The sequence below is a fragment of the Rhopilema esculentum genome, chromosome 16 (assembly GCF_057945365.1).
Source record: "Rhopilema esculentum isolate cy_ngs chromosome 16, ASM5794536v1, whole genome shotgun sequence".
Taxonomy (NCBI): Eukaryota; Metazoa; Cnidaria; class Scyphozoa; order Rhizostomeae; family Rhizostomatidae; genus Rhopilema; species Rhopilema esculentum.
In genome coordinates this window covers 12,247,619-12,275,290 of record NC_142830.1, presented here as the reverse complement: position 1 = coordinate 12,275,290, position 27,672 = coordinate 12,247,619, and the positions used below count along the sequence as shown (strand labels likewise).

General features: G+C 37.1%; 1 protein-coding gene across 2 annotated transcripts; it reads right to left on the bottom strand.

Moving 5' to 3' along the window:
* Positions 1 to 1,447: 1,447 nt before the first annotated feature.
* On the bottom strand, positions 1,448 to 26,594 carry LOC135682066 (transient receptor potential cation channel subfamily A member 1). Of its 2 annotated transcripts, none has more exons than XM_065196787.2 (11): positions 26,421 to 26,594; positions 11,162 to 11,565; positions 10,041 to 10,381; positions 9,625 to 9,898; positions 8,981 to 9,305; positions 8,369 to 8,568; positions 7,257 to 7,586; positions 6,089 to 6,511; positions 4,806 to 5,478; positions 3,858 to 4,036; positions 1,448 to 2,737 (listed from the first exon to the last, which is right to left on the bottom strand). In XM_065196787.2, the coding sequence occupies exons 2-11, from the start codon at positions 11,539 to 11,541 to the stop codon at positions 2,629 to 2,631; spliced, it is 3,234 nt and encodes a 1,077-aa protein (XP_065052859.2). In that variant the 5' UTR covers positions 11,542 to 11,565; positions 26,421 to 26,594; the 3' UTR covers positions 1,448 to 2,628. The 2 variants fall into 2 exon arrangements, with proteins under 2 accessions (XP_065052859.2, XP_065052861.2); XM_065196789.2 differs by lacking the exon at positions 26,421 to 26,594 and adding an exon at positions 26,248 to 26,381.
* Positions 26,595 to 27,672: the final 1,078 nt, after the last annotated feature.

The following is a 27,672-nucleotide window of genomic DNA, read 5'->3' as shown; positions in this document are numbered from 1 at the left end:
CGAAACCAGCGTAAGAAAACAACAACGATGCGATGATGGAATTTTGGCGCTCTTTAGCCAACTGCGCATGCGCAGAGCCAACAATGTTGGCTGAGGTGGTCAAACGATCCAACATTTCATTTAACACTTCAAAACAAAATAATTGTTGGACGTCGGCAGCCAACATTTTTGACCTTAATCAAATTTCGTCCAACATCGAAATATACGATGTTGGGTGACCCAACAAGGTGGTCAAACGATCCAACATTTCACCCAGAACCATGTTGGGCGATATGTTGGATCGTTTGACCAGGGCTTTAAGGCTTATTGTATTCAAAACAAATTAAGGAACTTTTGGTACTACAATTTGATGATTTGAGGTCTACGAATAAGGAACTTTTGGAACTAGGCCTTGAGGTAGGTTCCTTATAAAAAAGCGTGTATTCGCATATGGTATCCCTGTTTTAAATGACCAGAATTATGTTCGAAAAAATCGCCGATATCTCCAGAACGAATGAAGCAATTTCCGAAATTCTTTCAGCGTAAAAATCTTCAGCATACTGTTTGCCGAGAATCACTTTACTCCGCAACAAAACCCTGCTACATCAAATGATAAAACTCACTCGATTTTCCTTAGAATGAGATTCAATATTTTAAGCCATAAAACGTAAACAACACTTTAACCATATTACCGTATCAATGCTCAATTACAGAATTTTCTTCCAAAAAATCATCACAATTACAACAAAATATGTCGAATGTAATGAAAAATGTAAATGATTGCGACAACGGTCTGGAAATATTTCATTTTAAAAATGTACATTGAAAAGGTATATTTTCAAAATAGTATCCCTGTTGTCGATGACCAGAATGAGATAAGGAAAAGTCAAATTTCTTCGGCGTCAAATCTTTCATCGACTTTTTCATCGCCTGCGACTGTGTGGCTTTAAGCCCCGATATTAAGCCTCCATAGAATGGCGAGAAATGCAGCCGTCAATTCCAGAAGGCGAAACCGGGTTTTACAGGGTATACTATACAGCTCAAATACTGTTTGCTAGTTCATATTTTTTGCCTTGGTTTGCACTCAAAAACTGTAAAGGTCCCTGTGAAGGCGTATCGTCATCCAGTTCAACAAATTGTCCCGAAATATCATGGAATATTTTTAAACTGTGCGATAATTTCCATGAATCGTCTTTCGTCTTTGATATGCCCATAGAATATCCGCAAGTTTTCCATATTTGTCTTAATATTTATGACTCTTTGCATTCTTGTATGCAAAAATTTTTCTTGATCTATTAATCCGAGAACGTTTGTTTATCTATAAATAATTCCTACTTAAAGAATCATGCTACTTTTAAAATTGAGACAATGTATGCACTTTTGCTGTATTGAATCTTCCAGGAGTGCAAGAAGCGTGGTTCTCGCAGCTGCCTTTGAAAAAATTATTACCTTGAACATCGGCCAGGCATCAGCTGACTTCCTATGTCTTGTTCTTTAATAATCATATTATAAGCTATTTAACTCTATCCAACAAATCATATCAGATCATTAAACATTCTACGCGCTCTACCAATACTGCCCTTTTATCTTACATATTCAACTTCTTTCACTTCACCGGAATACAAGATTCAAAACAAGTTGCAGAAATGCAGAAATTTACACAACAGATGGTAACAAACCCGAAGATTGTAACGTCTATTCAACTTTACTTATTTGAAAATTCTACCCACAACAATCATTTTATTGAAAAAGATGCATCACTGGCAAAGCCAATGGAAATGAAAAACGAGGCATTGGAAAAATTACTTGGGATTTTGCATAACAATCTGGTTGTAAACGATATCTGATGGAAAATGGCTTCGATAAAGCAAACATTTCATAGCACACTTCAAGCTTTTTCGTCTGACACTCCTCAAGTATAAAACATCAGAATAAGGGTTCGAAAGAACAAGATGATTGATATATACCCAATTGTGGATTGAAATAGGCCAATCAGAAAATCGACAGCACATAACCTGTATAGTTAGCAATCAGTACTGCGTGTCTATAGAAAAACCACTTCTGGAGCCCAAGAGAGAAAACAAACTCTTTCTGGAGGAGTGTCAAACGAAAAGCTTTTGATATGTTTCGACATGTTTGCTGTTCTTTTAAAGCAACATTCAAATTTTGTACCGACAAGATAAATATATCTGCTATGTTTCAAAAGTTATAAAGATGATAAAGATGATATTATAAAAGAGAAGTATAGATACAAACAATATATGCTTATAAAGATTGTATTGTTTACAAAGTTAATCACTTGCTTAACCCATATTATGTATACTTTGTTGCAAAATTACTGATCCATATGTTCACAGCAATGGAAAGCTAAAATCCTGGAAAAAATGTTGAGAAAAAATGCAATTTTTTTAACTTCCTACTTTCTCTTGCCTATGTAAATCCGAATCCCCTTTTTCCTCCGAATCAATTTTGGATTAGTAGTTCTTTCATTTGTTCTTGAAAAGTCTTCATTATTTTTGTCCGGGATTGTTGGTACTTCATGAAAGTTACTCTATGTTTTAGAAAACAAATCAGGTTGTCTGTCACGCAACTATTGGAAAAGCGTATGTTTTAAGACAACTCTCTAGCGAAGTAAGGCTAGTTCTGCCATTATGTGTAATCCTCATAAACCGTCTTGTAGGATTCGAAGTCTATTTGCGTCATCCTCAGCCTTTTCAGCTCTTGATCTCTGGTGTCTGAAGTCAGTTCTTCGATCAACCTTAGATGAGAATGAATAAAGAATATCAGATATACAGTGTAAAATTACTACCTAAAGGAGGGACAACGATATGTAGTTTTTATCTCATTTTCATTATCTATATAAGAGCTATAACAGCAATGACAGTACTTGGTTTCTGATACGCATATCTTCTCTGTAGTGACAAAGATTAAATTTTCTGAACTTTTTTTAACGATGATTTCGCCAATGTCATGTCTTAGGCTTACTTTCCATGCTTCTGCTAGCTACCTTATACCACCCAGCTATGGACAATGCTTTTCGTTAACTTATAAAGAAGGTTGATTATTTAAAATAACTTATAAAGAAGGTTGATTATTTAAAATAACTTATAAAGAAGGTTGATTATTTAAAATTCCCAGACATCCAATGCTCAGACGTTCAACAACTTCGTCTCCGATTAAGATAACCTATTTTTAATATGAGCATAGGCTCTGGCGAAACGAGTTTTGTGATCAAATGAGTTAGGAGGGGATTGCGGGTCATAAGAATCCATTTTTTATAATTTTCTTAACATATCGCACAAATCAAACCCAAAAGATACCTCTAAATGTGCAAAGTCAATTAGATCTGTTACGAATTGACTGAGAAATGGCCCCACGGGCAATGGCTTTTTCGCAATCACACCATGGTATTTTGTTCTAAAACTGACGGACCAAGCCATAGCAACAATATCCATTACAATGCATAAAATCTTCTAATGACCAAATCTCGAAAAAAATATTTATAGCAATTTTAACTGAATTTTCATATTTAGAGGTACTTCACCGTGCTCTTTTTATTCATTTATTCAAACTGAAAACTTCTAATAATAGATTCTTATGACTCCACAATTTGCCACTCTGTGCATGGCATTAACAAGTAACAAAGGTGTTTTGTTAGCTCAAATTAAATACAGCTGCTGGTTTGTGTGAGTCTTCTGATGCATACAAGTAAGAATATGTAGGTCACTAGAACAAGTTAAGATTCCAACTTTAGTCCCAGCCCTTCTGGTTTGTTACTTAGAAGTCTTAAAAGCAAAATCTTTGCCTAAGCGAGCCAGGGGTTTTTCACAGACTAGTGAAAAAAGAAGGACAACATTTTTCTATCTTTCAGGTCTTACCTTTGCAGCTTAGATTTCTTGTTTATTTTGTAAGCTATTTTTCTTTTTTGGATGTATTTCTTCAGAAGATACTTGGGAACTACCATCTGAATGCTTTCAATAAGCTGCAATTGCTGTTTTACAATGTGCATTTTTGCTGATGATCGTATTTTCTCAATGTCTCCAACGGCTAAACCAATCTGACCAAAAACATAATTGTTCAATTAGACAAGTTTATGAATGAGCATTTATAAATAATAGCTTAGCTTTTCTACGAGGCGTCAAGTTAGGGGCTATGTCTCTCTTCTTAGGAAAACGATGGGCGTTTGTCTTGTAGAGATGAATAATGCCAGGGCTGGAGGTGAAATGGCCCCCAATCTAGCTTGTGCCAAAAAATGACCCCGAATAATAAGGGGAGATTCGGTACATAAAGAGAGGTTAGCAATGAAAAAAATTTCTTTTATGAGTGTGAGAATATTTTATTATTTATTTTTGGGCTTAAAAATGATTTAGTAAATTATGATTCCGTCTCTAAGTAACAATAAATAAAAACTTCATGACCAGTTTTACTCATACTCTTGTTTTGATTTATCATTTTCCTTAGATTACCTTTATGAATTAAGATAGATTGCAGCAACTAATGACCAAAGCCAAAATCATGTTCGCGTCCTATGTTGCTGGGGCTGGTTGTTTGAACAAAATTTTTTTCGATCAAGGGAGAATCAAGGGCTCCAACGTAAGTTGGAAAGTGAGGTTGACAAGAGCAAAGGAAAAACTCGTAGCACAATGTCTTACGAAAATATCTTTATTTGTAGAAATTTGTTTGATTTTGCAAAATTATAGGCAGCCACAAAATGTTACTTCAACTTTAGCGCACTCAAGCCCTACCACCCCCTGCATTTCCCCTGTGGCTATGCCTTTTCTGATTTTAATCTGAAACGTTGTAAGACTTTTCCAGCATATACTTACAAGCAAGTTTGTAAATGCTACGGTCACCAGCAATAAGAACAGCACGAAAACAAGGTAGGTCATTTCTGGATACGGTAGTACGGCGTAGTTGTCAATCTTTTTGTTTTTGCTCCCTGCCAGCCAGTTACTGAAGTCGAATTCGCCGGTCATCATTACAAGAATCTTAACAATAACTGCATTCGTGGATTGAAACCCTGTCTGGTTGATGAACAGCAAATAGAATATCAAAATGAAAGCCAAGAGGATAACTGCAAAAATGATCAGTAGCTTGATGACTGTCATGCACACATGTACGAACATGACCACGTACAAACTGTAAAAAGGAAGCACTTGCATGTAGAGTAGGTGGTTTGTCCAGGCCAGGAATATACACAGCAAAACAGTTACCACTGGCTCTTCTGCAGTACTGGGACGAAATAGAAAAGTCACCATAAAAACGATCGTCGATATGTATAAGGTCAACTCCAGATAATTCTCGAACCTATAGAAGTACTTGTACCGAAAAACTACCATCTTCATAGCTTCATTCAGGAGTTGCAAGAATGCGAATGTTAGCACAACAAATCCCATGATTCTGCCGTAACTATTTGCTGAAGGCAAGTCACTCTCTAATCCAGTAAAGCTCTCGTTCGTTCGGTTGAGTTTTGCTTTACTTATGTCTATTCTGTTTTGCCTGTAAATTTGAAATTTTTGAAATTAATAAGTATTGCTCTCTATTGAGCTCTGAATTTTGACAAATGGTGTTTGTATCACTATCAAGTAAAATTTGTTCGATTTACATCTTGAATGGGGGTGTTTGGGGGCTTGGACAATCCTCAATGGGGGGCATTTGGGGCTTGGACAATCCTTAATGGGGGTGTTTGGGGCTAAAACAATCCTTAATGGAGGATGTTTGGGGGCTTTGACAATCTTTATATACATGTCGCCCATTTCGGTAATGATGCCTATGCAGCAATTAGTAATTATACTTGGAGAATCCGTCAAGACGGGTTCTTGCAAGGACCTTCTAGCCCCAGACCTGCCTTTCTTGGAGAACCCAAACTACAAAAATTAATGTAATCCTTGTTATAAACTTGCAGTCTTTATACCCTGATTTTGTGTCTTTCAAAAATTTTAAATTTTTGTAAGGATAACCTGACATTTATCAGAGAGTTCAAAGTAACTAAAAGTTCATTGCTGGTCATCGATGCTCAAAACAATTCTACAACACATATTTGCAACGTATATGGCTTTGAGAGAGTCTTATCTATTGCATAAAATATGGCCTAAAAAATCATCCTCACGTCTTCCTTTCCAAAACAACAATTACGTTCAAGAAGACGTTGAAGACCAGGTAGACGAAGAATCGCGAGTAGTAGAAGTAGCGGCAAAGTCTCTCCCATTTCAAGGACAGCAAGCTCGTAATAATTGGATGCTGCATCAGTTGTTCACGGCCGAACTTGGACATCAGTTTAGGAGCAAAGTAAGGTACACCATGATTTTTTGAAAATATCTTGACGAAATCTGCCCCTATAGATAAACTTCCAGGAACCTCTTCGAGGAAAACGTAGTCAAAGGTGACTGTGAAATCCGGATGCTCAGGATGGTGATCTGAAAACGAGGTTGAGCGATTCAATACTATTTCAGCAGCACTTGGGTACCTTTCTATAAGCTTTGTCATGAAGTGGCTTCCATTGGCATCTTTACTTGAAATGGCTTGCCGCCATCTGCGAAGAAACAATTTTTTATCGACATTGAAACATTTTCTCAATCAAAGCACAAATAAGAATAATCTTAATCAAAGCTTTTTTCAATTTGTTCGAACGTTAGATTTCTTTCGGTCGACCGTTTTTTGCTGAGAGAAAATGTGGGGGAGGGGGGGGGGGGTGGGTGATTGGTAGCTGCTTCCACTCTCCTCTTCTCCAAATTTGTAAAATGAAGAGATATTAAGCATGGCTTATATTAGAAAGTCAGAGTGATCAGTTGAGTATCCCAAAACCAAAAATTTATTTTCTGGAGAAGAACCGTCTTTTCTTGAAAAGTCTTTTCTTTCTTCGACATAGCAAATTCTAGGATGCTCAATTTGAAGAAAAAATCCATCTCTTTGTTCTTTTTCGTTGCGATCCCAATGTTTACATTGCCCCTTTTATCCTCTACAGCCAAACTACGCAGATTTTACCTTTTAATCTAGGCATACCATGACTCTAACCCTTTCCATTAACTTTTCATTATTAGTGAACAGTATCTACTCACAATGCCCCAATTCTAAAATTCTTTTCCTTTTATACTTCTCCCTAAACATTTCATCTGCTTTGATATTTTCTTAGTAAACAATAAAAGCTTAGAGCATTTTTCGAGGAGCACTGTTCCTAGAAATGAGCATTCGATATACGACTGCATTTTGCCTTCTCTTCGACTGTATCAAAACAGTAAAACTGGACGATCATTATACTAATTGCAAAAGTTTCACACCTGCTACTCTCCAAAATCTTTTGGACGACAGATTCTCTGTGACAGTCAAGGGCGAGATCGAAGAAATTGTCTCCATCTTCGTTCGTTGCCACTACACTGGCCCCTGCTTCTAATAGCAGTATCACCGTGTCTGAATTTCCTGCTTCAGCTGCTATCATCAACGGAGTGCTCCCCCAGCAATCTGCGTAGTTCAAGCTGGCCTCACACTGTAAAAGGATTCTAACAATCTCCACGTTGTTATAAAAGCTAGCATACTGCAATGGTGTCCAATTATTACTGTCGATGGGGTCTACTGCTGCATTTCGTTCCAACAATGCTAAACATACAGACCTTGAATTGAGAAAATAAATAAAAAATCATGGTTTATCAGAGATTCAGGTGTTCTGTAGTATCGAACACAGACATGGTTGTCAAACGTTTCATTCATTTCAAGTTAGATGATCAACGTGTCTCCACTATTTGGTGAAGATTACCTACCGGATTATACGTTTTTGTAGTATAAAGTGTCTCCTTCTTCTCCGTTTTCGAAAATAACAAAATGACCAAATACCTACCTTTACCAGTCCTAACAAAGACCTAAATTTAATTGAAGCGTCACAAAATTCTTCAACAGCCATCAGCTAGAATTATGTTACATTACAGATCACTTGAAAAGACATTAGGAAACGAGCTTTAAAGCGTTCGCCTTGGACAACATAGGCACTTTGAAAGGTTTTGCCGATCAGATTGATTTCGATTTTCGTACTGGCAAAAAGGCCACCGTTACGAAAAATGCTGCCTGAGAAAGTTGCTTGTCCAAAAATTTCAAAATAGATAGAAATACTAAAAAAGGATTTTCCAATAGCTTGAGGGGCGTGGCCGAGAAAATTTGCTTTTGTCCACCCTAGTTTTTCGAGCTGACGACGCCACTGATTGCAACAGCCCAAGACGCCGGTTTGGCATTCAGTGGGATTGAAATCTCAAAAATTGAATGTCTAAACATTGTCCAAAGTCTTTCCGAACAACTAGAAACAGGCAACTAGGGGTCGCTACTTTAATGAAAGGATGTTGTTTATAGAATCCTTATTTAAATAAATCTAAAGCATTTCTACAGCAATATGTATTTTACATACGGTTTGTTGTGGATGACCGCCAAATGTAGTGGAGTTTGACCTTCACGGTTTCTAAAATTGATCGATTCACCATTTCTATCGTTTGCTAGGATTTCAATGCAGTCAACATGGCCAAGGCTTGCAGCAATATGAAGAGGTGCCTCTCCGAAATTGTTGGTTTTGTTTAATTGCATAGTCCTTTCCACAATGTACTTCAGAATCTAAACAAAGGTGCAGTTCAATATAAGCTACATGAAAACAATATCATCTCACAGTATTTCTTGACTTGCTCATTACATAAGTTGGAATGTATCGTATGAGTGGAAGCAAAGAGATATCACAGAGACCATCGGCGATGTAAAGAATATTAAAGGGGGAGGGGGAGGGGGTGGTTACTGAAGTCTTTTGCTCGAAATCCTCAAAAATTGTCACATGACACACAGACTCTTTACTTTGAATTAGAACATGCCCCTCAAAACAATACTTGGTATTCCCAGCATGCACACCTTGCGAATTTCGTGACATTTATTCTGAAAATCATTGCCAGAAGAAAAACTGGTTTGAGGCAACTTAGGTAAAAGATGAAAAACTTATTAACCTAGCCCCTAGATGAGCGTAAATGGAGAAACTTGCCTCGGCACATCCAGATTCAGCAGCATAATGCAAAGGAGATCGATTTTCTTCATCTTTTTTGCTGATCAGCTCTTTACAATCGTCTAAGAGCAAATTTACCAGCTGAAAACTTTCTTTTTCTATTGCATAATGAAGACCTGTTTTTAACTTGTTGTCCTGGTCTGAAGAAACTGCGCCACTCTCTAAGAGAGACAATACCAATGTATGATTGCCTTTTTCCACAGCTAGCAACAACGGGGTGGTTCCGAGGCAGTCTCTCACGTTTACCGAAGCTCCTTTTGTTAGCAAAAGCCTGGCTACTTCGCTGTTTCCGTTATATATAGCACTGAAATGAAAAAAAAACGATCTAGAAAAGGCTTTTCCCCATTTTGAAGAATCTAAAGCTTTCCTTGTGAATTCAATGTTGCAAGTATATTTTCTTAAAATTCTAAAGCTGTTTTGACACGTCCTTACGTACAATCTTTATCAGGGGGGATATGCCCATCAGGACAGGGGGCAACTGTAAATCTTGTTTTAGAAGTAAAAAATATCCGTATATTTTATGTCGGTTTACGTTCGTTCTCTGGTGTTTTTACCCAAATTCTTTCCATGCGCCTAATCTTAAATATATCCCCACTGTTCTATGCAAAAAAGGAAGAGCTTACTAATGTAACGGCGTTCTCTTTTTCTTGTCCTGTACATCAGTGGGAAACATATGTTCCATCAAGAACGTTACCACTTCTACGTTGCCGGATTTGGCTGCAAAATGGAGAGCGGTTTTGTTCCCGCTTGCTTCTGCCTGTAAATCGGCGCCATGCTCGATTAGCAGCTTCGCTATTTCTAAGTGTCCCATTCGAAAAGCCAAAAGCAGCGCTGTCTTCTCGTCGTTTCTCTTCATATTTAGAAAAGCATTTTTTGTTACAGGTGTCGAGGAGAAATCTGCAACAAAAAATTGGCGTTTATTGGCCAGTAATTATAATACATCCACACATTGGGTACTCTGACAGGACCATGTCCCCTTTTTTTGAAAAGCTGCCACTTTTTGTCAGAAAACTTCAGGCTGAAACAGCAAAGCACTTACCGATATTTAGCAGCGCCGTGATTATTTCAAGGTTATTTTCGGCCGCAGCAAGATGAAGGGCGGTTTCCTTGCTATGGTTGCAAAGATAGGCTGTAGCCCCGTATTCTAATAGAGTCTTACAAATGGCAACACTGCCGTTTATTGCCGCGTAATGCAAGGCAGTGTTCATCTGCGAATCTTTAGAATTGACATCCACCATAAAAGATGCTACGAGCTTTAACGCAACATCCGAAAGGCTGTTATCTGCAGCTAAATGCAATGCGTTCATGCCATCATGGTCTTGGAGCTCCACATCTGCACCGTTGCGCAGCAGCAGAAAGCAGACATCAGCTTTACGGTATCTTACAAAGAACAACAAAAATAGTTTATGTACTGCAGAGCACTCAAGATTGCTAAAAAGCAAATATTTTTTCTAGGCTATAAAGTCGACAAACAAACATATTAGTCGTCAACCAGAAATAGGGGCATGCAATGTGTAATACCAACTGAGAACTTCCCTGAGTGGGCCAGCAAGAAATTTGAACAAATGAATTTACAAGGTAAAGTAAGCAGTAATATTATATACATTTCAAGTCATTTTTCAACAGTATCCAAGATATTTTGAATAGACTCTTATTTCTAAGGTTTACCACAACTGGTTTCGATAAAAGCAGTCCACGATCTCAGCTTTAAAAAGCTAACAGAATATTTATCAAAATAGTGAAAATACTACAATCTATTTAACATGATGTATTAGCAGAATAATGGAAGAAAACTCGATCGTTATTCATTCATACTTAGAACAAAAGCAAGCGTTGTCTTTGGCCTAAAGGTATTTTGAAACTCAAATTGGATTGTTTTCTTGCTGTCCTTTGAGAACCGAAGGAGCGAAAATTGCGATGATTTATTGAAATTATGTTTTTTTAACAAAAGCAGGAGTTTCAACAAGAATTTGCAATTTTTCGTGCAATAGGTAAACTTGATAAAAAACCTTTTGTAACTGTTTGCACACTGTAGTTGTCATCCCTTATTTCATCCTTTCGTAAAAAAGATGTAGATCAAACTTTTTTCCAACAAAAGTTTAAATTCACATTGAAAGTTTCAAAAAATTTGATGATTTTAAAGATACAACAGAATGGTACCTCATTGCTATCTGTAACGGTGTGCCCCGTTTGGTAATGCAATCCAGAATAGCACCATGTGTGAGCAGTGTTGATGCCATATAGCAGTCATCGTTTCTGGCTGCATAATGGAGGGGGGTCATTTCGTCTTGGTCGATGCTACTGATAACCTTCTTGATGATGTCAGACTTAACCAGTCTTTCGATTTCCTTCAAGTTCCCTGTCATAGCTGCAAAATGAACAGGGTACGTCCTACTGCTCTTACCTAGGCCATGGACTGGTCTTCTTCTTTCAGGAACAGCCAGGGTGTCATTTCTTCTGATTAGTGTCCTCCGGAACGAATTTCTTCTGGCACGTCGTGATGGCATTGTTTCAATACATTCAAAGTTCTCTTGCTCCATATTTCAGGCAAGCCAGTGGATTATCTAAGGTTTTCAAATTTGTAAATTTGTATGTTATTACCTCAAAGGTAAAGGAAAAGATGCTAATGCATGACAGCGATCAAACAGATGTAAACACATTGCAAGCTCCTACACGGCTTCTGTTCTACAGTGCATTGAGGTTAACGCAAGAATAGCTGGTAAACACTCAAACTTCACCCCGGCCTTTCTCATGCATCATTAATAGTATTACAGGTGTGAAGTGAAGTTCCACAATCAACAAAACATGCTTCCCGCTATAGTCAATAGATCTAACCTAAGCATAGAATTCTCTAGCGTCCACGAAAAGCTGTGAATATATTTCTTGAGCTGCAAAAGTTTAATTCCTTCGTTCTGCCAAGGAAGCGAAGCAATTGTTCAAGATCCTCCGGACAATTATGACTCCGGTCCAGGGTCATACCGGTCCATTACGACTTCGCCAGAATATCACCTGTTTTAGATGAAGGAAAAAGAAGTGAATGTTAACAGTCTAGAAATATTTAAAAGACTAATAAAACAAATCACATTTCCGTGCTCCTGCAAATTATGCATCCCGTATATTGCCAATGTAGGACATATGGCATCGCATAGATAGATTTTGCATCTTATCAGGGTTGCCATTTGACCGTTTTGACGACCAAATTCCTCAATTCTGGCCGTTTTTCAAAGCTGTTAGCCGTCAAAAATTGATTTGGCCGAAAAAGCAAAAATTGGCCGAATTTTGGCCTCATGTTGAAAGCCATAAAAATTCAAAGAAAACTACAACTTTAGCACATACAATATTCAACATTTCGTTTAAATAATCTCAAAATTGCAAATAACGAAGCAAGGAACATGGAAAATTGAAACTGAAAGCAAGTTTGAGCTTTTGTAACAAACAAAGCCACTTTTGATTACACTATTACTCCACAGAATTAGCAAAAAATGTAGCTTTTTTGATTACTTTGTTTGGCTGGCTGAATTTGGCCGTCAAGTGTAAAATATTTATTCCAAGCATCTGGCAACCCTGCATTTTATCTCATTAACACTAAATAAATACAGACTTTTTGGCGTAAAGAATAGGGCGGTTCTAAATTGCTACTCTGAGTTTATAGATTTCGAAACATTGCTACAAAGATAAAATAAATGATAGAAGATAGAAACGATGATGGATGGTATTCTGTTAGTTTTTAGATCAAATTATCATTGCATCTATTTAGTTGCTGTCGTGCTGGTTGATACCAATCAGCTTATTGTAACTGTTTAAAATTTAGCTAGAACATGTATCCATTCTAAAGAAATAAAAATAAAAAGATTCGTTACCCGACCCGGGTCAAAGTATTAGTTTACTTGTGCTATATTTTTGTAATTTTTGGAAGTTTTACATATCCCATTATATTTACCCTGCATTGCTGCCCTTGCATTTCTCCTGCCGATTATTTATTAAGCGACCATTGAGGCAACTGCAACTTTTGCGACAAGCACACAGCCCATGACAGAGACGCGTTCAATCATCTCCAGCACGTTTTTAGGAACGGAAAGAAACCAGCGCTGCACTGCAAAATTAAAAAGTTTTTCAAGATGATATTTAGAACTTTCAAGTTTGATGAGATTTTGCTTTTAATTTTGTGGCAAGCAGCTTTGGGAAAATCACACCTAGATGGTAAAAAACTCCCTCCTTTTTGAGATGAAACATTGTTCAAAATTACATTTAGTAGTGGCTCAGCACTCAGCCTGTTCTTGATTTTTTCTTAAATTTTGACGCATTTTCAGGCTCGTTCTCTTATTAATTTTTTCTTTTAAAAAATCTCTGTCCAAAGAGTTTCTCTGTCCAAAAGGCCTTTTCTTGTCAGTCACTTAAGACGATCATTTATGGAAATCCCCACCTGCCCTTGATTATCTGTTTCTTCGTGCGATCACTTCGCGCCGAAAAATTCCCTAATAGAAAACCGGATTCAAATATCGCTTTTCAAGCAAAACATTGGTCGAATGAAATCTTATTGTATTTTCACATTGTTACTGGCTGGAGAGAGCATACAATTGGTATGATATTAAAGCAAATATTTGTTTGTCATTTCTTTGCTAGACAAATGGCGTTTAGCCCTTCGGACTAGAATTGCAAGACTCACAGGAAAATGTTCCCATATTTGCTACGAAGCTTATGGCAACTAGCGCAATAATAAAACAGAGCGGCCCCATTCAGGGAAGAACTTCAGAGCAAAATCACAAGCGCCAATTTGAACAAGTTATTAATCATTTTTATCAGAGGCGGACCCAGAGTGAGTTCCTTGGTGCACAGAACTCAGTCAGTTTTTCAACATACAGCTAAAAATAGTAATATTTAAAGTAATATGCCTGAAACAAGTAATATTTAAATTAAAAAATTGAAACCTAAATATTCTAAGTTTTATCACAGTCTCTTCAAAATCTTAAAATTGCCAGTTTTTTCTCTGTCTTGATTTGGAAATGATTTTCCAGACACTGTGGAGGACAACAGCCGTCAATCCTAGAACTCGGAAATAAACGTTTTGTGCCTCGGAAGTGAATGAATTGAAACAATAAACTTTTTGTTTGGAACGCGAATGGAACTCAGTCAAAACAGCATCTGGAACTCGGAAATGATACCATATTTGTAAGAGAGCTGTATTTTTGTTTTTTGTTTGTTTTTTTGTATTTTGTTTCTACCTAGCATCCGAAGGTAGTTTTTAGGACACTGTACACTGTAAAATGGCCCGTAGTTGATTGGCTACCTATTGTTTCTGTTCTATTGTGGAACTGCAAAACATGAATTCGAAATGGCGACTGCAGATGTCTTATACTCACAACCATCGCAGCATTCTAGCAGATTATTAAACATTTGAGATAAAACCAGAAGTTATCGTTAATTTTCCAGGAGTGTTAACTACCTTTGCTTTAAATTGCAATCTTTGATGGCACGGAAAACCTATGCTCAGACGAAACAACATATTTTGATGAATAGGCTGGTGTCTACAGAGGCAAAACAACAAATTGCGAGCAAAACAAATGCATTATCTGAAAGTCCCTGGCCTTGGCCTGGAATTCAGTCAGGTTTTTTGCTGGATCCGTCCCTGTTTATTGATACATAATGTCTTTTTGCAAGTCAGTGAAATTTCTGTAGAAATATCGGAAATGTCAAGGGCATTGGATGGGGAAATTCAATAACGGTGTTTTATTTTCTATCTATTTTCTTGGAAGTATCAAACAAGATTTGAGAAAAAACAAAACATTCTATACACACGCTACTTGATAGGCCTTTTCCCAAAATCCGATTTGGTTATTAGAGGACCCTGCCTCTAATATTGTTATTATGTTATTATGTTTTGTAAAAATGCACGCTGTCACCGTAGTTATCCAACATTTTAGAATTGTTGCAAATACTGACAGAAAATTAACTAGAAAAAAATTACTGCAGAGGGCGACCAGAAGAATTTCTGTTTAGTAGAGATTCCTTTCCTAGAACCATGTCCTTCCATTTGGCTAATCCTCCTTGTGTTATTGAAATCCTCCTCCTTTTTGAGTAAAAAGAATGAATACAGTGTGTGGTGGGTCGAGGGGAACGCATACATATATATATATATGTAGAAATTTGTCTTTTGATACTTCCGTAGCACAGTGCTCAGGGGCGTGATATACCATAACGAAACAGGCTTGTAGAGATAAATCATGTAGTCTTATTTTCTTCAACTCTATGATATATATATATGTAAATATATAAATACTTTCAAAAGCTCATGCACCGAGTGTATTGAAAATAATATAGATATTCAAAAAAAAACACTATTTCTTAAACTTTTCGACCAAAGTCTTCATCAGTAATTCTTTACAAATCAAAGGGAGCTTACATATACAAAATCAATACAATAGAGTAAATACAATAGGGTTGGTACAATAACGTCAATTCAATGAGGAGGTTAAAGAAAATTGCCTGTTACAGTAGTTGTTGTTGTTACAGTAGTGTAACTCATTGGGAGAGTTAAAAGAAAGAACAGGAGAAGATGCTGCTAAAGTAGATGGCAGTGCAAGTCTCACGGGGGCTCCAAATGATATGTGTAACACAAAAGAATATCTGTATGAGAAGAATAGTAGATACACAAAGAACGCAAAGAAGAAAAATGTGGAAGCAGAAAAAACAAAAATAAACTTAAAATCATAAAGTGCAAATAAAAGAGAAACAACCTAAAGTCTATGTATCAACATGCCCCGTGGCGGAAATTATGGGGGTTTGGTGGGGCTCGCCCTCCCCCCCCCTCCAATCAGCGATGTCATCGGAAAATTCGGGCTTTCGTTGGATGATCGACAACCGTTGAACGTGTCAAAATTACTCCAAGAAATCGTTCTGAAAAAGAATTTTAAGTTAATCTAAGGGGCGAAATTGCCAAATTTTCTGCTCGCTTCGCTCGCAGGTGATCTGTATTTTCCTTTTTTATCCCAGGGGCCTTTATATCCTGTCTGAGCCCTTTTTACAAAATTTGAACATTGCATAGCTGATGAAATATTAGCCAGTATTAAATAATCAATCAAACAATACATGACCAAATCAAAACTGCTTGTGAATTGTATATTTAATTTCAATTCCGTAAAGATTAGCCAAAATTTCCATCAGATTCTTCTGAATAAAAGTTATTTTCGTATTTCTCACTGACGAAAACAAGATAAAATGCATAAAATCGACTTGTCAAAAGTGTAATCGGTCGATCTCTTGTATCATCAATTGTCTTAGATGAGATATCAATCTTGATATCAAAAACCATAAATGGATTGTTCTTCTTGCTACTTAATTTTGGCGTGGTCAGCAAAGATTTCTAAAGAGTCCCGTCAGAAAATCAACTATTTTTATCAAAATATGCAGTTTCTTTAAAATTAGACATGGTCCATGATGTTATCTTACTATAGTACTAAAATTATCCAGATTATCCGACTTTTACGGTATTGACTTCAAAAAGCAAAAGCCCTGCAAAGGCTTACTTCCGATACTTTTAATCAGGGGTCTGGAACACAAGCTAATAGCTTAAAAACCTGGAAAATAACCATCAGAGACCTAGTTACTCAAACGTCGACTTTAGCACATCGAACGTAAGGGGTTAGCGATGCCGGAGTCAAGGGAGGTTGAAATGAGGCCCCTTTCTATTGACTTTAGAGGGACCTTTCAATGAAGAAATTCACCGCATCTCTTATATTTTTGTAGCAACAAATAAACGAATTTTTGTGTACGACGAACATTTACTTATTCGACGTATTCATAACTGTTTACAACAGCATCTAAAGAGCGCCAGTATTCTTCGTACACAGCGACAGGATACCTACCTTTTCTTTTAATGATGAAACAGGTTGAAATCGCAACCCAGTACTCACCATTGACAAGCATAGTTAGCGCCGAAATTCACCAGCAACTACCCTGGGTTCCAGAGCGTCAGTGTCGAGGAAATAGAGCGTCGAGGAAATAGGGGGTCACTGACGCTCTGGACCCAGTGGCGGGGTGGCTATGTTTTCCCTGGGGTGGCCAAGTCGATTTTTGCGCCCTATCTATATATCGTGGTTATATAAAAGCATGTGTTTCTAGAAGGGAAATCGCTTTTTGCAACTTGAATCCGAAGTTTTATAAATAAGTTTTGACTAAGAATGCGAATGTGAATGGAACAGTTATGTAATCCTAACATTTGACCTTCTCGATCGTGGTTCGGTAAAATATCAAGCTATTTTGAATTGGCTTATTTTCGAGAGTCGACCTATTCTCGAGGAAATACGGTAGGCAAAACATAAAATACTAATCAAAAGACATTTTATTCAATTACACTGATGTTTCATACAGGCTATTCGTTTAATTATATCCAGAAAACCAGCTTCAGAGTAAAATAACGTAGAGCAAATTTTTGTTTCGGACTCCTTAGTTTTTTTCAACTAAAGGCAACCTTAGTCCATTTCGCCAATGCTTATGGGCGATTTTATCAGCCTAGTGTCATCGCATATATGATGTATGATATACAAACATGTAGTTCTTTCAAAAACTTGAAAGTTTCAAGCATTGAATCGCACTATTGAATCGGACACACAAAATTGAAACTGGGGTTGGGCTAAGGATCAAGTTTAGTGGCAAAGAAAGACCCACCATGGTTGGGTCCGACGCGAAAGAAAATTTTTGAAATCGAGCCTTCTAGAATGGCTAAAAATGCACCTCCCAGACCAAATTTGATAAATTACTACACTGCTCAGAATACACAGTTCGACGATGCTCAGAAAAAGATTTATTTTTGATTTTTAGAAAAAATTTGGGAGGGGAGGATTCGTGTGTTGAATTAAGAAAGAAAGGGTGACCTTTGGTTCACATCGATGTTAATAACAAGAAGCTGTTGTATTGATTGCCAGGGTGCATTCCATGTACTTTGGCCCGAAGATCTTTGGCGTACACTCAGGCTTTTTGACGTTCCGAGTACAAACTAATAGAAACATTTTTTGGCATACGTAAAATCTTTCTTTGGTTGGCGTGCTAAACATGAAGCCACGTACATAGTTAACACGAAAACATATGACACAAATGTTGATTGGGTCATGGCACGTTTTATTATATTTCACACGTTTTATTATATTTTTCACAGCAAGTTACAGCAAAGTGTTCTACCCGTGCACGATCATTTTTGATGTTCCTAGCAAAAAATTTTGGCACCCCCTTACCTCCATTTGCGCCCCTATTCAGGGGGGGGGGGGTCACAACACAGCCCTCAACCGTCATAGCTGCGGCCCTGTCCAGAACTAGCCTGCTTAGCCTACTTGAGACTTGACGGTGACACCCGTGTTTATCAATAAGAAACTGAGTTGAATTTTTCTTTGAGTCATGGTCACACCAAAAAAGAGGTCTGCAAGCCTTTCGAGTTTAGCAGGCTTCTTTCCCCAGCCTTTCGCTTGCATTGCTCATTTTCTGTTGGAGCCTTCGTTTTCAATTAACAGTTTCTAAAAAGTCAGAATAAACTGACGGAGCATTGATGTTTGCCCAATAATTCAGCATTCTGGTGATTTTCCAGTTACTAAGCGTGCATTCATGCAAATATTTTCTTCAGTAAAAGCAAGAGAAACAGCGTAAACAGATTTGATCTTCTATAAAAAAACTCATCAAGCTTCACATAAAACAAATTAGCTATTATTTTTCTGTTGAATGAAAGAAGACATTATTTGCAAAATTTATGATTGTTATGGTGATTGATTGTTTTTTCCTTTTTTCTTCACTCTTTAGAACGAGCTTCTATGTTTCCTTAACTTAATCATTTCTTACACAAAAAAGGATCGTAGAAGACATGAAAATATGATTCATTAATTAGCAGAAACTTCCTATACCATCCACATGGTAAAGTGCAAAAATTGTAGTATTTGAAAAAGAAATATGTAGCACAAAAATCAACCAGGTATTTGAAAATATAAACAAGTATCTTGAATTTTATAAAAGTATTTAATTCTGCTTTTAGCGCGTCAAAAGTTCACTTAAAGAGAGGAAAAAATTAACCGTTTTTCTTCAAGAAATGCGGTCAGAACCACGCATGCACAGAAAAGATAGGTGCTGCAAACATAGAACAAAGTTTGCTAGCTGAGGTCCACTAATCTCAAAGAAATGATAAAAGCTCTGGGAAACGATGTTTGTAAAATGACGTATTTTACAGGGCAAAAAAGATCAGAAATCAGACTCCAATAGAGTTGTGAAGTGATGACGTCACAAAAATCTGCTTTTAGAATTTTTGAAATTTTTTCCATTGAGCTGAAAGAGCAACATGAAATATCTCTAAATCTGCAAAGTCAGTTAAAGGTGTCACGAATTGGCTGAGATATGACCAGATGAGCACAAGCTCTGTGGCCCCATCAAACCTCTGTAATTTGGTCCCAGTTCATAACTTTGTGAACTGAACCAAAATAGCAGTAATCCGTTGACAAACTTCAAATCTTCTATTGGCCATAACTCACCTGATTTTTGACAAATTTAAATGATTTTGCATGTATGGGAGTATTTTATGGTGTTCTTTCACGTTATGGGGTCAAAATACGAAAATTCTAAAAATAGTTTTTTGTGCCGTCACACTTAAGAACTCTTTTCGCATAGACGTTCTTTAAATCAAGGTCATTCAACAGCTATTGTATAAATTAGCAGCAACAAGCAACTACAAAACAACGACTTGATTTGACGAAAACTTCAACTGAATATACGCTTTTAACAACATAAGTGACGCACACAAACCCTAATTCAGAGGCGGATCCAGAGTGAGTTCCTTGGTGCCAGGGGCGAAACTACCGGGGGGGGGTGTGGGGGGTGTAACACCCCCCAATCCAAAAAATAGTCGATTTCGCAGGGCAATCGAAGATTTCGCAGGGCGCCAAGAAGAGCTTTATTGCCACGCAGAAATGCCACTTCTGAAGTTCGTAAAGGGCCTTCTAGGAATTTTGAAATGGAAATATCGTATTTGTTATGAACCTCCCTTCCTGACATTGTATTTAGAGAACGGAACAGGTATGTAAGGAAAAGCTCCGTTATTTGCAAAGCGAAAGCATTTCTTACCGAAAGTCATAGCCAATGGATGCAATGATTGATGCATATGTTTATGAGAGCAAGGTTGAGTCCATGCAAGTTAATTTAAGTTGTAAATTATTTTCATGACAAGCACGGCGTCACTGGAGGGGAAAAAGAGGCTGAAGGCCCTCACTTTGGTCAAGATAAGAATTTTTTTATCATTTTTTCTATTACTTTTTAACAGTGCATGAACTAGAAAACATAATAAATCGTTAAGATACCGATTTTGTTTCATCTAATTGCTAACTTTTTCACGTATATTTTTATTATTTTTCTTTTATTTGCATTAATTCAGTGAATCACTTTCTGTATCATTGCAATGTTTTAATTTTGGATGTGTAAACATGGCCTTCTCGATGCAAGAAACTGCACATTTCTGTTCAGGAAATAAAATTCCCTCAATCAAAACAACATCTTCCTCTGTCATTCACAACTACGTGCAATCTGAAACGAAAGGTTGTCGTTTCTTTCCTTCCCCAATGTCTAATACTAGAGTTTTAGCATGACACCCCCCTCCCTATTTTTCCCAATAAACAATAATATTTTCAATAAACAATCAGTTCTTTTAGCACAATAGTATTTTGCTAAATTTTTGTCTGAAAGATGCTTTTTAGCCCTTTTACAAGGTATAATTTCAAAAATTTTCGTCACGTCGGACCCAACCATGGTGGGTCCTCCTACCTCACTAAACTTGATTCTTAGCCCCACTGGGCAAAATTTCGTTGCACTGTCTACATCATGTAGCCCCCCCAATTAGCTGTTTATTAGCTAGTATTTTGCAAATCAACATTAAATAAAGTGAATAAAAAAGAAACAATTTACGCTCAAGTAGAGAAATAGATATTTCATAGGCAATGAAGTTTCAAGTTTGTTTTTATTGCTTAGAAGTTTGTCCTTGGTAAAGACCAGTGTACACTGGTAAAGCTTTCACTAGTAGCCTATAGACAAACCGTTGCTACGAGGTCTGCAGGGCACCACTCAGTTTTGCAGGGCAGAAACCCTTTTCACCCCCCAAACCTATTGGCCAAGTTACGCCCCTGCTTGGTGCACAAAACTCAGTCAGATTTCCAATATACAGCTAAAAATAGTGTTGTCTGAAACAAGTAATATTTAAATTAAAAAATTTAAACCTAAAAATTATAAGTTTTATCACAGTCTCTTCAAAATCTCAATACTGCCAGTTTCTTCTTTGTCGTGATTTGGAAACGATTTTCCAGACGCTGTGGAGGACAACAGCAGTCAATCCCAGATCTCGGAAATAAACATTTTGTGCCTCGGAAGTGAATGAATTGAAAAAATAAACTTTTTGTTTGGAACACGGATGGAACTCAGTCAAAACAGCATCTGGAACTCGGAAATGATACCATATTTGTAAGAGAGCTGTATTTTTGTTTTTTTGTTTTTTTTTGTATTTTGTTTCTACCTAGCATCCGAAGGTAGTTTTTAGGACACTGTACACTGTAAAATGGCCCATAGTTGATTGGCTACCTATTGTTTCTGTTCTATTGTGGAACTGCAAAACATGAATTCGAAATGGCGACTGCAGATGTCTTATACTCACAACCATCGCAGCATTCTAGCAGATTATTAAGCGTTTGAGATAAAACCAGGATTTATCGTTAATTTTCCAGGAGTGTTAACTACCTTTGCTTTAAATTGCAATCTTTGATGGCACGGAAAACCTATGCTCAGACGGAACACCATATTTTGATGAATAGGCTTTGCGAGCAAAACAAAAGGGAAAAACTATGCTGTGGCATCCAAAACAAAACAAAGGGTATTGAGAGGCACTGTTTTTTGTCGGAAAGAAATCTAGAATCTAGATTTAGTGAGTAGATAGTACCTACACCCCCCCCCCCCCTCAATGGTACCAAAAAGCATAAATATAAATAATAATGATGTCTTATGCACAATGATCAATGCATTATCTGAAAGTCCCTAACCTTGGCCTGGAACTCAGTCAGGTTTTTTGTTGGATCCGCCCCTTGCCTAATGATACAAATTAAGGAAAATGGACTAAAAACAACCAAAATAGAGATGGCACGATAACAAACCAACTGGACTGACGCAAACATCGAAAGCACGACGCAAACAACCACAAACTCGATCCACGACAGACAAAATTAGTTGATTAAAATGTTTACTGAATTACTTTCAGGTAAAAACTAAGGTAGATCAGATCAAAAGTGTGATAATCAACTTCCTTTCTAGCCCCCCCCCCCCCATTGTTTATGCTTGGATACAACCAAGAATCATAAAAGAGAGCTGTGAAGAATTGTTACTTCACCAAAGGTCAGCCATTAACGATTAAACCAGAAAAGGTAAAGGGGAGCAACTGACAGATTTAAAGGCATTGCTAGCTCTATATGCATGCAAATGTATACAAAGTTTGACATATATCAATAAAAAATTCTTGAATGATTTTTTACTGAGTACGTTTAGTTGCAGTTTTGTATAGACAGTTTTTTATAGAATTTAGAAATGCCTGATTCAACAATTGGGCTCTTGTGTTCTTAAAGTTGTATTCAGGGCCGTAAATCCCGGGGGGGACGGGGGGGACTGGACCCCCCCAAAAATCTGGAGCAAACCGATTTTTTTGGAGAAATTACCATCATTTTCCTTGAAAGAAAGAAATCCCTGGTAGCCGGGTTAGAACCAAACTACGATATCTGTGTTATTGCAACAAACCTCAGCCACTAAGGCTATTTTTGTAAGCAGAGTGGTTTTTATAATTTTTACAATATAAAAACTTACCGTTTTCTACCGTTTTTTACCGTTTTCTACTGTTTTCTACCGTTTTATTTTTTAAAACAGAGTATGAAATAAAAAGAGAGCAATCTGTCATTTTATTTGACCTATTTACTAACTTATTTACGTACATTTCTATTATTTGTCTATTATTTACTTTTATTTAGTAAATCACTTTTTGTATCATTAAAATGTATTCATTGTTGATGTGTAAACATGGCCTACTGAAATCAGACAAAATAAGGAAGACGCACATTTCTGTTCAGAAAGTAAATTTCTACCAATCAATACAACAGTGTCCCATATTTCCCCAAAGTCTGTCTCTAAGGTTTAAGCATGACTCTTCCCCTCCAAAATTTCACCCAATAAACAATAATCTGTGTTCTTCTGAGAAACGCCAAACTTTCTATCCTGAGCGATTCTAGTATTTTATTAAATTTAGTCTGAGGGATGCTTTTTTAGCCTTTCTAGAAGGTAAAATTTCAAAAATTTTCTTCCGCGTCGGACCCAACCATGGTGGGTCCTCCTACGACGGTAAACTTGATTCTTAGCTCCCAAGGTTCAATTTCTTGGGGCCGTCTCTGAAAAATGTTATCCATCCAATCACACACACAAGTCAATGTACTAAGGAATATCTGTAAATACCTTCTATAGAGCAGAAAGTCTTGGGAAATCCAAAAATATTGACTTTTGTTTTGTAAAGTAATTTGCCCCTCAACTGTTTCCATAACACATACCATAAATCCCTTGTGGTGCCATGACCCACTGCATACTTTATATTCATTTGATCTGCTGACCCCCCCCCCCAATTCACATGACAGATTTACGGCCCTGGTTGTATTTGTTCCAAAATTGATTTTTCTATATCTGCAAACTATGAATACTTTCCAAGTCCACTGAATAACAGTTCTGCATGACATTTTTAGTAGTATTGTTCATTAGCTGATAAAATTGCCTCTGTTTTATCTCAAGAGAAATTGTTTCAATTCGAAATCCAGCCAATGGGTTATTATATTATAATCAAAAAGAAAGTTTTTCCTTATCGATGCCATAAATATTTTAGATGCATTTCTTGCCATTCTTAAAAGGCCATATCTCAAAATTTTTCTGTCCGCCAACCAAGGTGGTGGCTTTTACTGACCCCCTGACCAATATAAACATTTTGCCTCCTCACCTGCAACAAAGTATCGCGCTGCCCTATTCTTACCACAGTATCGAAGCTCTCATCTCAGCTGCCGCTCGCACAGGGTAAATGGGTAACGGGCTGCACAACCAATGTTAGGAATAACGTCAACCCTCACCACGTTCAAATTGCAATAATTACATGACAAGAGCGACTTAGAAATTTCATGGAGCCCCCCTTTTTAAAATTTTAAGGCTACATCCCTGACCACTTCGCAGCGCTTTGTGCAAGAGCCCCCTAGCTATTTTGGCGGCACTACTCTCCGGTGTATAGTTGACATATGTGAGTTCTCTTGTCAGGTTTTGCATTGAAGCATCTATAATAGTGCTATGTCGTTGGTGGTGTTGTTGGTGGTGACGATTATGATGATGATGACACATCACAGACAGTTCTACTTCTTTTAACTTTACTAACACTGACAAAAACTACGACATAAAACAAAGACTGGACTGCAACTCTACTAACGTTCTTTACGCATTACAGTGCAAACGCTGTTTAACTAACGGACACAAGAAATGCCAATACATCGGACAAACAAGTAGACGACTGAAAGACAGATTTAGCGAACACAGACGAGACATTATCAACAAAAAGCAGACAAATCTGGTGTTGCAGAACACTTCTGTAGCCCAGAACATACCATCAATGACCTTACTGTAACACCATTACTGAAACACAATGACAAACGAGAGAGTGTTCAACGAGCCAAAGAGCAATACCTCATTGGCCTGGCAAACACTCTCACACCGAACGGCATGAACAGAACCACTGACCGTTAACCTTACAGCAACATTATCATCATTTCATATTATAGTACTTCATCCCCATTGCGTTTTCATTCCATCACCATCACCCACCCTCTCTCATTCGCCACCCTTCCCTCCTCTACCACTGCGCTGCATTCACACCATTCCACATCAGCAAATCCGACACCACCATCGCCTTTTTTAAATGTAAATGTAAATTTTTAGCCCGTCAATTTTTTCTCTGATGAAGCCCCGTATGCCGGGGCGAAATATTAGCCTTTACTGATTTACCTTTATTTATTGTTGTTTATTCTCGGCGTATTGCGGTGTTTCATATTTGCTACATTTTTATCGACTTTTCGCATCGCCGCAAGAACTCCTTGAAGGCACGTAAATAATAGGGGGGCGTAACGCCCCCCAAAGTTTGGAAAATCCAGTTACAGTTGGAAAACTTAACGGTTGACTTGGAGTTTTTTTCTTTAAGACCAAACTTGTGAATTTATATTTCAAGAAGTTTTTTTATTTTTAATGTAAAAATTCTAAACATTAAATTCATAGGCTGAAGCTGACCCATCCACTAATCGTTTTCTATTGTGAATCCCGTCTTCACTGGACCCAAATTGCACAATTGCCCCGTTTGCTTTCTTTCTGACGGGAGTTGAATCATATTACGAACAGGCAAGGTGAATTTCCGGATAAGAAACTTGAAACTTTACAGTTTGGAATAATAATACCCGTATTGATCAGAAGATATTAGAGTGGGAGTTTTTTAAGAAACTACGAGTAGTTCATTCAATAAAAGATTAAGAATCTTTAGTACTAAAAATTCTCAACGTTTCTTATAAAAAACGAGTTTATGCTAAACTCCCCCTGTTATTTATTTGACTCCTTATCATAAATTCCTATGACAAAACTGCTGTGAAGCAAGAACATATTGCAAAAGCTGCAGTAGAAGTATTTAATCAAAGAAGAGTGTTTCATCTTTCGAATCAGGCATATGCACAAATTTGCTCTCAAACCAGCATTTCAATTGTAAAGAACAAAAAGGCATTTGGCCCTTTGAAAATTGTTAGTGTTTTTCTTCGATCAAGAACAAAAATAAAAGGCTCAAATTATTGGTGCTTCTATATCGTGAAAAAAAATGTATTTTACATAAAATTGATCTGCATCAATTGGTCAATTGATCAATTTAGATAAAATCGATCAATTGACCTGAAAGAATACTACTAATCATTAAGTATATCTAATACTGGTTTTGCTTAGATGTTGCTTTACATCTTACAGTAAGTTTAATTTTTTGTTTCATGTTAATCAAAATTTAGAGATTTGGGCTTTAATGATTTAGGCTAATTATTGAGTAGAGTTTTGGTAATTATAAAGAAAATAGAACTATGGTGTTCGAGCTATTTACAAATATCAATTCGGTAGGTACAGTAGATTTACTGGTCGAATGAAAAATTTCTCACTTAAAGTTGGAATTTCATCCTTCCACGCCCCTCCAAAATTAGCAACTTGTTTTCGTCCCTGACTCCTTGGAGCCCGTCGAGCAGCCTGCTACAGTGGCTTTTCCTTCATTCACACAAACAGAATTAAAGTCTTCTATCTTTCTGGACAAAACGTGATACAGAAAACTCCTCACCTTCTTCCTTACATTGCCATCGCCAATTTTCATAACCATCCGATCACAGAATGACAAAACTGCGTTATGATTGCTCATCCAAACGGAAGAAACAAGAGACTCTACATTCCTTCAGATTTCAAGTTTCGAACCTATAGGTATTCCCCCGGGGGGCAAATCACTCTAAGAAAATCTTGTACACCTTTCGTGAAAATCCTATTGTTTTATCTGAAAATCCCCAGAAATCCTTTTGTTTTAGGCAAAATCTCGTACGCTATTTGCAAGAGTGGAATCGCCCCTCGATTCTCCTTTTCCATGAAACTTTACTTTGAAGAAATTATGTGAGGCACAGGGCCGTAAATCTGTCATGTGAACAGGGGGGTCAGCAGAGCAAATCAATTTAAAGTGTGCCGTGGTTCATGGCACCACCAAGCAATTTATGGTATGTGTTATGGAAACAGTCGAGGGGCAAATGACTTGAAAAGCAAAAAAGTCAAGATTTTGGGATTTCTTAAGACTTAGTACATCTGACTTGTGTGTATAATTTGATAGATAAAATTTTTCAGAGACGGCCCAATGAAATTGAACCTTGGGCGCTAGAATCAAGTTTAGTGACGTAGGGGACCCACCATGGCTGGGTCCGACGCAAAAGAATTTTTTTTGAAATTATACCTTCTAGAAAGGTTAAGAAAGCATCCCCCAGACTAAATTTAATAAAATACTAGATCGCTCAGGATAGAAAATTCAACATTCTCAGAAGAACACAGATTATTGTTTATTGAGCGAAATTGTGTAGGGTAGTCATGCTTAAAACTCTAGTGACAGACGTTGGGGAAAGCAGGGACGCAGTTGTATTGATTGGTAGAAATTTTCTTCCTGAACAGAAATGTGCGCCTTCCTTATTTTTAGTGTTTTAAGTAGGCCATGTTTACACATCAAAAATGAATACATTCTAATGATACAGAAATTGATTTACTAAATAAAAGAAAATAATAAACAAATAATAGAAATATGCGTAAATAAGTGGGTAAATAGGTCAAATAAAATATCATTTTGCTTTCTTTTTATTTCATATTCTGTTTTCAAAAATAAAACGGTAAAAAACGGTAAAAAACAGATAAAAACCACTCTGCTTACAAAAATAACGGCTATCAGAATAAGTCAACTTGCACTTGACACCATGACTTAGTGGCTGAGGTTTGTTGCAATAACACAGAAAAACGTAGTTTGGTTCAAACCCGGCTACCAGAGATTGTTTGCTTTCAAAGAAAAT